This window comes from Schistocerca serialis, chromosome 12, assembly GCF_023864345.2.
Source record: "Schistocerca serialis cubense isolate TAMUIC-IGC-003099 chromosome 12, iqSchSeri2.2, whole genome shotgun sequence".
NCBI lineage: Eukaryota > Metazoa > Arthropoda > Insecta > Orthoptera > Acrididae > Schistocerca > Schistocerca serialis.
The window spans coordinates 40,831,687-40,845,855 of NC_064649.1; the positions used below are offsets into that span (position 1 = coordinate 40,831,687).

Here is a 14,169-nt window from a genome sequence, read left to right on the forward strand (position 1 = left end):
TTTAAGGTACGGTGCGGTTCCACCCGGACAGGGAAGGTGTGGAGCAGAGAAGTACGCAGCAATTTTTGAGCCTGGAGGGCACTGTGTGTTTCCAACAACAGGGTGCCATTCCGTAATCTGGAACAAGACTTTACAGGACCCGCAATTGCGTCGACACCTTTCTGAATAATGAAAGGGTTGACCGTCGAAAAGTCGTGACCTTCGTGAGACCGAGAAACAACAAGTAACTGTGGTAACGTTGGAAGAACCGTCTGTGGCTGAGACTCAGTGAACTTACGTTTGTGAGCAGACATAGTGGAAGGTGAGGAAACCATTGCGGAAGAATCCCCCATGATTACCGGCGTCTCCGATGGCGCGCTCCTTCCTTGTGGGGGCCCTCACCGAGGGCACACCCGCCTTAGGTGATTGTTCACACCTCAGGTCACACCTCCCGACAAACGGACGGAGGGACCAATCGGCACTTTCGGAAGGTATCAGCTCGGGTAATCACCCCTCCCTGGGCCTGGCCGTTACCAGGGGGTACGTACGTGTCCTACCTGTCTACCCGGGGCGGGGAATTACGCGTTACCCCGTCACCGGCTACGCATGGAAGTGCGTTGGTCGGCCTTCAGACACGCACAGAGAGGAAGAAAGAGACAGGGAAAGGGAAGAAGAGAGGTCTCAAACGCCGCAGCGGAGAAAAGGGTAAAGAGAAGAGGTGAAGAGAAGAGGTAAGGAAAAGAGAAGGACGAAGAAAGATGAAGACATACAAGCAAGGAAGGCGAAGAGTGCGGTACATTTACAAGCGTCCATCTCCGGACATAGGCACAAACCATACTCCCAGAGGGGGAGAAAAGGAAGGAAAGAGCCAGTGGTGAGGGTGGGGGGCGAAGATGGGGGATGGGGAAGGATACGGAAAGGGGGGGTATGCAGCCCGGAAAAGAAGGAAGGCCACATTAGCTCGGGGTCCCGTGCTCGCTACACACGTATCCACAAAAGAGTTGTGGATCCCCTGGGGGGACCCTTGCTTTTGTGTCTGTCAGAATTTCTTTTATGAGTTCTTTTGTAGTTCCATCAAGTCCTCTGTTCTTCAGGTTCATCTCTTATTACATTTCGCTTTTCATGCAGTAAAATTGCCACATAAGGTGAGACGTTACAACTTATCAGTTATTTACTACTAACTCTATTCAAAAAACACTTAACGTATTACTAATTTACTGTTCCTAATACACTCCGGAGGCCATATCCATATATAGGGTGAGTCAAAATGACCTTTCAATTTTGGAATGAAATAGAAATTTATTGAGATAACCTACAGAATCGGTAGATGTGTCATTTTGTAGCAAAGAACCACGAGTTTGATTCAAGCAGTGGAACAGCGGTCAGTTCCGTCCTTAGATGCGCCAGTGCACTGCACAATTAAAATGGCTACTTTTCTTGGTGTGGCGAGTGCTTGTTGCGTGTTCTGGTTTCATGAAACGAACTGTGCAACAGCTATTCATCCTAAATTTCTCACCGAATACGCTAAAGAACCTACAAGCAGGTCTACAATTTACTCTTGGCACAAGAACTTTGCTGAGACAGGGTACGCCCGTGTGTGGGAAGAAATGATTACCCGTCGGATGTTTGTCACATCACTTCAAACGAAAATGATTCTTGACACTTTTATGTGGAACGTGAGGTTCTTTGCGATTCCTTAAGTTATACCAGTAAATTTTTGTACCATTCTTAAGCTGTGAAGTCCTTTTAGACTCACCCTATATACGGGTACCACTGAATGTAGCTGTAAAATCATGAAATGGAATGATCATATGGCACTGTTGGCCGGCAGGTCCCTATTGGGATTCGGACGCGAAACGGAAGTCTTATTTCAGACGGCGCCACATTGGGCGACTTGCGGCCCATGATGAGGACAACACAACACCCAGTCCCCGAGCGGAGAAAATCTCTTGCGGCCCATTATGAAGACAACACAACACCCAGTCCCCGAGCGGAGAAAATCTCCAACCCGGACGGGAATCGAACCCGGGCCTGGTGCATGAGAGGTAAGCACGTTACCACTCAGCTAAACAGGCGGACTGCTTTAAGTGAATCCATGGCAACTGCCAACCTGCCCTTCGCTGTAATTCTGCACCATCTGCTTCTTGTTGTTTCATTTTTTTATTCATTACTGTCACTGTATGCATTTTCATATCACTTAACGACTGTCTTTGCGCTGTCGTAGCAACCGTTTTAAGTTTAGTCGTTAGTTTGGCTGCATGCTATGTATCTTTAATATTGGAGGAATGGGTAGTAAAGTTGTCTCCAACAATAAAATTCATTTTTGCCTCCCGACAATATTTTTTTATAAGTTTACTTTAATTTACGTCTATGGTCACAAACTTTCTGTTAACAGATTACCGGTTTCGGTCTATAATGACCGTCATCAGATCTGTTTCATAAAAACAAAGTCCTAATGTACTGCATCCATAGTGGCATTGTCAGATGTTAAATGCAGAATCAGCACCAGCATTTAACATTTGACGATGCCACTAAGGATGCAGTACATTAGGACTTTGTTTTTATGAAACAGATCTGATGACGGTCATTATAGACCGAAACCGGTAATCTGTTAACAGAAAGTTTGTGATCATAGACGTAAATTAAAGGAAACGGGTCACTGTTTCATTCTCGACAATGTCGCAGCTTGTGAATATTTTTTAATTGTCATTGTTGTCATATTGCGTGCGTAATATCTGAGATACCGGCAGAGTTCTTGAGATGCACGTCTGTGTGACCAGGCTGAAATTGCACCAGTCTCTAGATTATGTCGAGTCTGAAAGATGCTTTCGAAAAAGAATCTCTGAACAGCAATAAAATCTCGGTAATGTTGTATGGACTATCTCTTTAATACTAAAGTTGCCTCAGGATTTCCAGAGGCCGAAGGATGGTTCACAAACAGCTAAATAAATTGTTAAGTATGAGATCTGTATATTTCAGTTTTTAAAACCGTGAAATATTTTTAGGGGCGAAATTCCATTCCGTATATGTAGCGTATGTAGGTTCCTAATCATCCCTTTTTTTTTTAGGTCATTAGTCAGTCTTCTGATTGGCTTGATGCGGCCCGCCACGAATTCCTCCCCTGTGCCAACCTCTTCATCTCAGAGTAGTAGTTCCAATCTACGTCGTCAATTATTTGCTGGATGCATTCAAATCTCTGTCTTCCTCTACAGTTTTTACCCTATACTGCTCCCTCTAGTAACATGGAAGTTATTCCATCATGTCTGAACAAATGTCCTATCATCCTGTCCCTTCTCCTTATGTTTTCCACATATTCCTATCCTCTCCGATTCTGTGCAAAACCTCATCACTCCTTACGTTATCAGCCCACCTAATTTTCAACATTCGTCTGTAGTACCACATCTCAAGTGCTTCGATTCTCTTCTGTTCCTGTTTTCCCACAGTCCATGTTTCACTACCATACAATACTGTACCCCAGACGTACGTCCTCAGAAATTTCTTCCACAAATTAAGGCCTATGTTTGATACTAGTAGACTTCTCTTAGCCAGGAATGCCCTTTTTACTATTGCTAGTCTGCTTTTGAAGTCCTTGCTCCGTCCATCATTGGTTAGTTTACTGCGTAGGTAGCTGAATTCTTTAACCTCATCTACTTCGTGACCATCAATCCTAATGTTGAGGTTCTCGCTGTTCTCATTTCTGATACTTCTCATTACTTTTGTCCTTCTTAGATTTACCCTCAATCCATATTCTGTACTCATTAGATTGTTCATTCCATTCAGCAGATCATGCAATTCTTTTTCACTTTCACTCAGGATAGCAATGTCATCAGCGAATCGTATCATTGATAATATTTCACCTTGAATTTTAATTCCAGTCCTGGATCTTTGTTTTACTTCCATCATTGCTTCTTAGATGTGCAGATTGAACAGTAGGGGGGAAAGACTACATCCTTGTCTTACACCGTTTTTAATACGAGCACTTCGTTCTTGGTCGTCCAATCTTATTATTCCCTCTTAGCTGTTGTACATATTGTATGTTACCCGTCTGTCCCTATAGCTTACCCCTATTTTTCTCAGAATTTCGAACGTCTTAGACCATTTTATACTGTCGAACGCTTTTTCCAGGTCGACATATCCTATGAAAGTGTCTTGATTTTTCTTTAGTTTGTCAACTGCAACTTCAGAATTGTCTCCCTCGTGCCTTTATCTTTCCTAAAGGCAAACAGATCATCATCTAGCGCATCCTCGATTTTCTTTTCCATTCTTCTGTACAATATTCTTGTCAGCAACTTGGATGCATGACTGTTAATCCGATTGTGCGAAAATTCTCGTACTTGTCGGCTCTTGCATTCTTAGGAATTGTGTGGATGATATTTTTCTGAAAGTCAGATGGTATGTCTACAGACTCATACACTCTACACACCAACGTGCCATTTCCCCCAGCGATTTTAGAAATTCTGAAGGAATGTTATCTATCCCTTCTGCCTTATTTGATCATGTCCTGCAAAGCTCTTTTACATTATGATTGCAATAGTGGATCTCCTGTCTCTTCTAAATCGACTCCTGTGTCCTCTTCTATCACATCATGCAAATCTTCCCCCTCATAGAGGCTTTCAGTGTATTCTTTCCACCTATCCGCTCTCTCCTCTGCATTTGGCAGTGGAATTCCCGTTGCACTCTTAATGTTATCACCCTTGCTTTTAATGTCACGGAAGATTATTTTGATTTACTGGTATGCTGAGTCTGTTCTTCCGACAATCATTCAGCCGGCCGAAGTGGCCGTGCGGTTAAAGGCGCTGCAGTCTGGAACCGCAAGACCGCTGCGGTCGCAGGTTCGAATCCTGCCTCGGGCATGGATGTTTGTGATGTCCTTAGGTTAGTTAGGTTTAACTAGTTCTAAGTTCTAGGGGACTAATGACCTCAGAAGTTGAGTCCCATAGTGCTCAGAGCCATTTGAACCATTTGAACCATCCGACAATCATTCCTTTTTCGATTTCCTCACATTTATTATGCAGACATTTCGTCTTAGCTTCCCTGCACTTCCTATTTATTTCATTCCTCTGCGACCTGTATTTCTGTATTCCTGAGTTTCCTGGGACACTTTTGTAGTTCCTCCTTTCATCAATCAGATGAAGTATTTCTTCTGTTGCCCATGGTTTCTTCACAGTTACCTGCTTTGTACCTATGTTTTTCTTCCCAACTTCTGTGATTGCCCTTTTTGGAGATGTCCATTCCTTTCCAACTGTACTGCCTACTGACCTGCTCCTTATTGCTGTATCTCTAGCCTTAGAAACCTTCAAGCGTGTCTCGTCATCTCTTAGTACTTCCGTATCCCACTTCTTTGCATATTGATTCTTTCTGACAAATGTCTTATACTTCAGCCTACTCATTGTGATCTGAGTCAATGATTGCTTCTGGGTAAGCTTTACAATTCAGTATCTGATTTCGGAATTTCTGTCTGAGCATGGTGTAATCTAACTGAAATCTTTCTGTATCACCTTCTGCAAATATACCTCCTCCTCTTGTGATTCTTGAACAGAGTATTCGCTATTTCTAGCTGAAACTTGTTACAGAACTCAATTAGTCCTTCTCCACTCTCATTCCTTGTCCCGAGTCCATAATCTCCTGTAACATTTTCTTCGACTCCTTCCACTACAACTGCATTCCAGTCTCCCATGATTATTATATTTTCGTCTCCCTTTACGTACTGTACTCGTCTCCCAATATGATCATAATCTTTCTCTACCTCTCACCCTTAGGGATAGCAGAAGGCGCGAGATTTAGTCCGCCGCAGGCCTTGTTCAGGAAGTAAAGGGCGGGTCGTGCTCACCGTCGACGCTTTCGTTGTCGGAGTGCAGCGTGCGGACGGTGTCTGTGCGAGAGACGCCGCCCGCGGTGGAGGCGGCAGTCGCCGGTGGCGGCGCCGGCGTCGTCGGGGGCGGCGCCAGCGTCGCGACGGGGGCGGCGGGGTGCTGCTCCACCACGGTGGTCACCGCGTCCTGGGGGCCGCGGAGGCGCACCGCCGTCTCCACCTTGGCCACCGGCGGCGCTTCCGGGGGCGGCGCCGGGGGCGGGGGATCCGTCTGCAAAGGAAAAAGGTGCGGTGAGCTCACTGACAATTACTGTAACCCAAAACCTTATTTACATTTTAACACTGAAAACAAATTGTTGTTGTTGTCTTCAGTCGGATGACTGGTTTGATGCAGCTCTCTCTACCCTGTGAAACCCTCTTCATCTCCGAATAACTAGTGCAACCTACATCCGTTTGAACTTGCTCACTGTATTAATCTCTCGATCTTCCTGCATAATTTTTAATTGTCGCCCCCAATTACTTCCGAACATTACCGAACTGACTTCTGCTCGATGCCTCAGTATGTGTATTATCAATCGATCCCATCTTTTGGTCAAGTGGAACCATAGTACTCCATGCCGCCGGCCGGAGTGGCCGAGCGGTTCTAGGCGCTTCAGTCTGGAAACGCGCGACCGCTGCGGTCGCAGGTTCGAATCCTGCCTCGGGCATGGATGTGTGTGATGTCCTTAGTTTAGTTAGGTTTAAGTAATTCTAAGTTCTAGGGGACTGATGACCTCAGAAGTCCCATAGTGCTCAGAGCCATTTGATCTGAATTACTCCTTGCCGTATCTCTACAATAGTCAACCGATAAGCGCATCTGATCTTCAGCATTCTTCTGTAGCATCATATTTCAAGAGCTTCTATTCTCATCCTGCGAGCACTGCTAATTGACACGTAACACTTCCATATAACACTTTATCTGACGTCCAACAAGGCATGATCATTGACCTTCGGGCCGGCAGAAATATTTCCTAAAAGGCTATGTTTGTAAATTGTTTGTGTGCAGCCGTAGTTAAAGCATACTGTCCATGGCAAAACGGCGCTATCCGAAACCGGTGCCAATGGCAACTGTGGTGCGCCATGAGTCACACATGGCAGGGGTGAATGACAGCTGCGGTGGTGTACGGACGAACAGACGTGTAGCTGTTGAGTGAGTGACAGTGCAAATGAAGCAGGGGGCTAACAACAGTGTCTCCCCAACGACTGTTAAAAAAAAAAAAAAATGTGTGTGAAATCTTATGGGATTTAACTGCTAAGGTCATCAGTCCCTAAGCTTACACACTACTTAACCTAAATTATCCTAAGGACAAATACACACACCCATGCCAGAGGGAGGACTCGAACCTCCGCCGGGACCAGCCGCACAGTCCATGACTGCAGCGCCTTAGAGCTGTTCAGAGAACGTTGCCGTGAATGGAACCCTGCACCAGGCGTTTCGTTCATGCACCCATGCTGACTGCTGTTTACCGGCGACGATGGCTGCTATTTGCTCGCAAATGTCGCAACTGGACGTCCTCAGAGTGTCACATGACTCTCGTTTTATGCCCCATCGCACTGACGGCCGTAAGTGTATACAGTGTGAGCTCTTCATTCTTCAAGGCACACTGGATCAACACACGTACGCACCTATCTTTGGGAGTCCACGTCAACCACTACACGGAGTTTGATTTTCATCAACACAATCGCATCTACCAGCAGGACAATGCAATGTTCCACACAGCTCATAGCGTGTGTGTGTGTGTATGTGTGTGTGTGGTTCGAAGAGCCTCAGGACGAGTTTACCGTACTCCCCTGGCCACGGAACTCCCCAGATTTAAACACAACTGAGAATCTTTGGGACCACCTCTATCGGGCTGCATGACAATGCAATGTTTCACACAGCTCATAGCGTGTGTGTGTATGTATGTGTGTGGTTCGAAGAGCCTCAGGACGAGTTTACCGTACTCCCCTGGCCACGAAACTCCCCAGATTTAAACACAACTGAGAATCTTTGCCACCACTTCTATCGGGCTGTTCGCGCCGTGGATCCTCTGTCGACAAACCTAGCGCAGATGGAGTCGACACGGCTGTTGGTACCATCCAGATCCTCAGTGACACTTTCCCTGCACATCTTGGCAGCGGTACGCTCTGCAGAAGGTGATTAGTCAGGCTTTTGAGAGTTGGCCACATTAATGTGACTGCACAGTGAATTTGTGTGTCTTAAAAACACGAGCGCGTTAGAAAACTCGCAAAATATGTGATTATGGTATAAACCCTATTTACACGATAATTTAAGTATCGCGTCGTGTTTCTATCCGAAAATGTTGTGTGCAATGTATGTATTGTAACGTATTGCCACCACGTCCAGTTTTTAGTATCTACAGGGTGGCTCAGGGAAACGGGAAATTTCGAAATAACGTCATTTCCATGAATAAATTCATAAAACTAGTAATTTATTAACGAAAGTGAATGTATTCAGTATGCCATTTTTCAGTATGTCTTTACAATCAAAATGTCCAAAAGTGTCTCTTTACGTTTTAAAGATGACATCGGAAAGATGTGCTCCCAGTCGGCTTTCACACTCTAACAGCCTGTTATGAAAACTCTGGAATGCGCGATGTAGCAAATCTTGGGGAATGCCAGTGATTTCGTTTTCAATGTTCTCCTTCAGTTCATGGATTGTTGCAGGATGTGTACGGTACACCTTACCTTTAAGATATTCCCACAGGAAGAAGTCGCACACACTAAGATCAGGGGATCTCGCAGGCCATGCAATGTCACCGTTACGTGAAATAATGCGTCCTCCAAACAATTGACGAACTGGTGCCATCGATTGTCGAGCAGTGTGTGACGTGGTTCCGTCCTGCTGAAACCACATGTTTTCGACGTTAAGATTAAGCTCGTACAGTCTCGGTGTAAAGAATGTTTGAAGCATTTCAACATATCAAGCGGATGTTACTGTCACTGCACTACCATCCTAAAGTTCAAAAAAATAAGGGCCGATAACTACATGGCATGATACAGCACACCATATTGTGACCTTGGCGCTATGTAGTGGTCGCCGGTGAAACTCACAAGGATTGTCCTGTGCCCAATAACGAAAATTCTGTTTGTTCACGAATCCGTTCAGCTGGAAATGGGCTTCGTCTGATATTCATAAGTTACCAAGGAAATTCGCGTCCTCGTTGATTTTAGCCAATATCTGGCAGCTAAACTCCATACGTGACGCTGGGTCTTGTTCATGTTAGTGTTACACAATCTGCAACTAATAGGGATGGAAGTCTAATTCGTGCAGTATTCTTTGTAAGCTTCGTCGCTTAATCCCTAGCGAAGATGCATGCTGTCGAACGGTGCGGCGAGGACTTCTCTCTATTACAGCTCCAGCAGCTGCAATGTTCTCTGGGGTACGTACCGTTGGAATGCCACCTGGAGGTTTCTTTTTCAAGGCAGATCCTGTTTCATCAAAATTACGCACCCACGTTGTAATCGCATGCGCAGATGTGACACGTCCATGACGTCCAAGCTGGTAATGCTGCCGAAATGTTCTCTGCGCGGCAGTCGCACTAACACGCTCTCACAGCTACTGCACGTTCCGCACCAGTCCAATTCTCCATGTTTACTAAATGGCAATGCGTTCACATCAATTGTGCAAAGTTTCGAACATCTGCCGGCGCTACAGTGCTGCCAACTGTTACGTTCAAAATTTCCCGTTCCCCTGCGCCACCCTGTACATCTACATGTATACTGCGCTAGCCACCAAGCGGTGTGTGGCGGAGGGCACTATTCGCGCCAAAGTCATATTTCCTTCCTCTGTTCCACTCGCGGATCGCGCGAGCGGAAACGACTGTCTAAACGCCTCAGTACGAGCTCTTATTTCCCTTATCTTTGAATGGTGAACATTGCGCGATTTGAAAGCTGGTGGTAATAATATATGCTCTACAGCCACGGCGAAGATCGGATTTTGGAATTTAGTGAGGAGCCCCTTCCGTTTAGCAAGTCGTCTGTCTGCAAGTGTGTCCCACTTCAAACTTTCTATGAGATTTGTAACGCTCCCGTGATGGCTAAATGTACCAGTCACGAGTCTTGCCGCTCTTCTTTGGACCTTCTCAATCTCTTGAATCAGACCTAACTGGTAAGGGTCCCATACAGACGAACTAACGTAATGTAAGCAATTTCCTTTGTTGAAGGACTGTATCGCTTCAGGGTTCTACCAATAAACCGCAATCTCGAGTTCGCCTTACCCGTTACTTTTGTAATCTGATCGTTCCATTTGACATCATTTGGAATAGTCACACCTAGATACCAGACGGATGTTACCGCTTCCATAGACGGGGCATTTATTTTGTACTCTTACATTAATGGGGCTTTTCGTTTTGTTACACGCAGTAGGTTACATTTACTAATATTGAGAGATAACTGAAAATCATTACGCCACGCATTTATTTTCTGCAAATCCTTATTGACCTGTTCACAACTTTCGACTGATACTACTTTCCTGTTGACTTCAGCATCGTTGGCAAACAGTCTAATGCCGCTGTCAATACCATCAACCAGATCGTTTATGTAAATCGTAAAAAGCAGCGAACTTATTACGCTGCCCTGGCACACCTAATGTTACGCTTGTTTCTGTTGAAGTCTCTCCATTCAGGACGACGTACTGCTCTCTGTCTGTTAGAAAACTTTTAATCCAAACGTATATGTCATCGGATAGACCGTAAGCGCGCACTTTTTCGGGCCATTGAAAGTGCAGAACTGAGTCGAAAGTCGAGGAATATGGCATCAACCTGGGAGCCGGTATCTAGAGCCTGTTGTATATCATGCACAAAGAGGGCCAGCTGTGTCTCGCATGACCGCTGTTTCCTAAGGCCGTGCTGGTTTCTGCAGATGAGCTTCTCAGAGTCTAGAAAATGTCATTATGTCTGAACAAAAAATATGTTCCATGATTCTACAACAAATCGAAATCAGTGAAATTGGCCAGTAATTATGTGCATCCGATTTTGTACCCTTTTAATAGATTGCTATGGCCTGAGCCTTCCTCCAGTCCCGTGGAACTTTCCTCTGTTCCAATGATCTCTGATAGATGATGGATATAAATGGTGCTATATTTGTAGCACAGTCAACATATAATATTACGGGGATACCGTCTGGACCAGATGCCTTCCTGGCGTCTAAGGACCTTAACTGTTTTACAATTCCAGATACACTAAACACTATGTTAGCCATCTTGCGTTTTTTCGATGATTGAAAGCGGGAATGGTGCTGCAGCCCTCTACCGTAGACGAGTTTTTGAAAGCTAGGTTTAGAATTTCTGCCTTCTGTTTATCATCATCCGTTACATTACCCGTACTGTCGGCAAGAGAAGGTATAGGATTATGATGTTCAAAGAATAGTGTGTCACTGAATTAGAACGAAGCTAGTGTACAGTGGACAAGTGTATGGGAGGACAAGAGCGATTTTCTGTACCTGTAAAATCTGTGCATCGTACGACAAGAACTGGTTGTAAAAATTTACTAATCGCAAATAAAACGGGAAGCAACCGCTTAATTTCAAATATATTTTTTGTGAAAGCTAAGATCGCCTGATTTTAAAACCTTTATTCCAGTTACTAGTATCGACAGAATCGTGATGTCACCTTCAGACTGGCATTACACTTTGCAAGGTATGTTCATATACATGTATCGTCGACATTTTGAGAACGATGTGTAATTCTCAAAATGCCGACGACTCATGTTTGTGAACATATAAGCAAAGTGTAATGCCAGTCCGAAGATAACAGCACGATCTGTCGAAACTAATAACTGGAACAAAGGTCTTAAAATCAAGTGACCTTGGCTTTCACAATGTATACATACACAGATCGTCACAACAACATGTCAAAATTACACTTAATTTCAGCCACGGAGCGTCTTCAATAACACAGATGGAAAAACTTTTTTGCTGAAAATACCTTATTGTTATGTTTTTTAAGGTGGGAAATCCAAATATGATACTTAAAAAACTGTATCACCCACCATTTCTTCACATTTTACAGTTAAATTTATTAAATTAACCGATCTTTAAAGAATTTAACAGCTTTTATATAGTTAAAATAATTTAAAAAGGAGGTGTAATGAATGTAGATGACGTTGGTAACACTGCTGAAAAACATTTGCTGGCAAAAAAAGGTCGATTCTATTTTTCTGTCAACTTAATTTCACTTTCCCGTTTCTTGTACATGTGCTTAGTACAAAGTCTAATCATAGTTGTAAAAACATCTGTTGACAGTTTTTGTTATATTTGTGGTGAATTTGTGATCAGAAAACACCAAAGAAAAATTGCAGACTTCGTGAGAAAGGTTTATCTAGCATACTTTGGATCTAAACTTGGTGATCAAAATAAACCTTGGGCGCTTCATAAGGTATGTTATGTGTGTGTTGAAGATCTGAGAAGATGGTCCAAAAAGGAGAAAAGCTGTTTCTTTGATATGGAAGGAGCCAAGAATCATTCCGATGAATGCTACTTTTTCAATGTTGATATTACTGGTCATAATTCGAAAAACAAGAAGGTAATAAGCTATCCTAACCTTCTGTCCGCTATCCGACCAGTAGGGCATGGTGTAGATTTGCCGGTTCCTGAACCACCAGATGATTTAAATTCTATTCCAACAGAAGTATTTTCTGATGTACAATCTGATTTAGATGAACCAGCTGATGATGAATTCCATTGTAATACAGAAAGTCTAGAGCCCAAATTGTTTACTCAGACCGAGCTTAACGATTTGGTTAGGGATCTGGGCTTAACGAAAGGAAAAGCTGAATTGCTTGGCTCTAGATTGAAAGAAAAGAACTTAGTAGTAGTTGGAACCAGCATATACATGTATAGAAAGAGAGAGCAAAAACTTTCCAAGTTTTTTCAACAAGAAGGTGATTTAGTGTACTACTCAGACATTTCCGGTCTGATGAATGAGTTTTTTATTGAATTCAAAAAGGAACACTGTTTATTGATTCATCCAAAACTAGTGATGGAAAAACGCTACCAAGGCTTCTGGAAACCAAAATAATGGGGAACGACTGTTGGTCACTTCACCGAGAAGTTCAGCAAGCGACTTCATCGTAGAAAAAGCTACACAAGAAGCTTCAAAGAAAAAAGAGAAAGAAAATACAAACCAATTCCAGCTGAATAGTGAAACCTCTGTTAACACATATTATTGTTTTAAGTAGCTTACTGTAAATACAAGCCATGCTTATGTCGTAACAAAGCGTTTCATTAATTTCCCCATTTACCGTATAGCATAAGATTTTTATACTATATAATCAAAAGCACATTGCTCAAAAACTATGGGTGATACAGAAAAACGAAGGCTAGATTTTGATTCAGCTCATAAAAATCTATAAAGATCAGCTATCAAAGTAAAAAAAGTTTTTAAAAAAAAATTTCGTTGGCCTGTGTAATTTGCCACTACTCTTTCTAGAGTCAGTTTTCAGGGTATTATTTCAGACACTTCAAGGCAAGATGAGCCAAGAGCAAAATTGGTAAATGGAATGTTGACACAAATGATTTCGTGACGTCGTACGATACTCAGAAAACTCTTACGTCAATTGACTATGGCCTCGGAATTCTTCACAAGTATGTTGGTAAGGGTAACGTACCCAACCAAAGCTCTGTAATGAGATGGATCTCGAACAGCACGGTCTACTCCTTGGAGGATAGAGAATGAAACAAGCGTCTGGAAGGTAATAATTATAATTCATTTATTGTAGCTAGCAATATCGTAAAATTGGGTAACTTTGTGATGGAGGCATTACGCTGTGGTCTCAATACGCTGTAACACTTTATGTTTTTAAGTACTGGAACTGGAGTCAGCATGCAACACGTGACTCTGCTGCAGCGTATTCCTGCGGAGTGCTGTCATTAGCGACGGAGACAAAAGGTACGTGTATTACGCTTGAGCTGTTCACAATGCCATTGTGCTGGCAGTTTTAAAAACGAGATTGTACATTTCTTGGAAACATTTCGCTACTGTCGATAACTTAGAAGAGCTGACTAACTGAAGACGGGTTGATGTAAGTAAATTACGTGCGCAGACAATACTGTGTAAAACTTAAATTTTACAGAAATATTCTTCAGCCATTGGAAGGTGGATAAAGTCTTATCCGTCGATAATGGGGATCGTGGCAGCACAAATACAGGCAGAAACAAGACTGGCTGTAGATACTGTAGAAACCAAGCCCGTTAACGAAATTAGGATATGGTTTACCAAAAAAGACAAAGTTTTTATTTCGATTTATAAGTTTTTTTTTAAAGTTTAGTTAACAGTTGTTTCTTCTGATATCGCTGTTTGATAAGTGTCCAACAGTTTTGACCAGTTACCTTGATTATAG

At 43.3% G+C, this 14,169-nt stretch overlaps 1 protein-coding gene across 1 annotated transcript in view; it reads right to left on the reverse strand.

Moving 5' to 3' along the window:
* The window catches only part of LOC126428410 (5-hydroxytryptamine receptor 2A), a 164,525-nt gene that overhangs the window by 6,468 nt on the left and 143,888 nt on the right, over positions 1-14,169 (reverse strand). Inside the window, 2 exon segments of the mRNA XM_050090333.1 lie at positions 2,724-2,760; positions 5,925-6,062. Coding sequence (XP_049946290.1) covers positions 2,724-2,760; positions 5,925-6,062 — 175 coding nt within the window.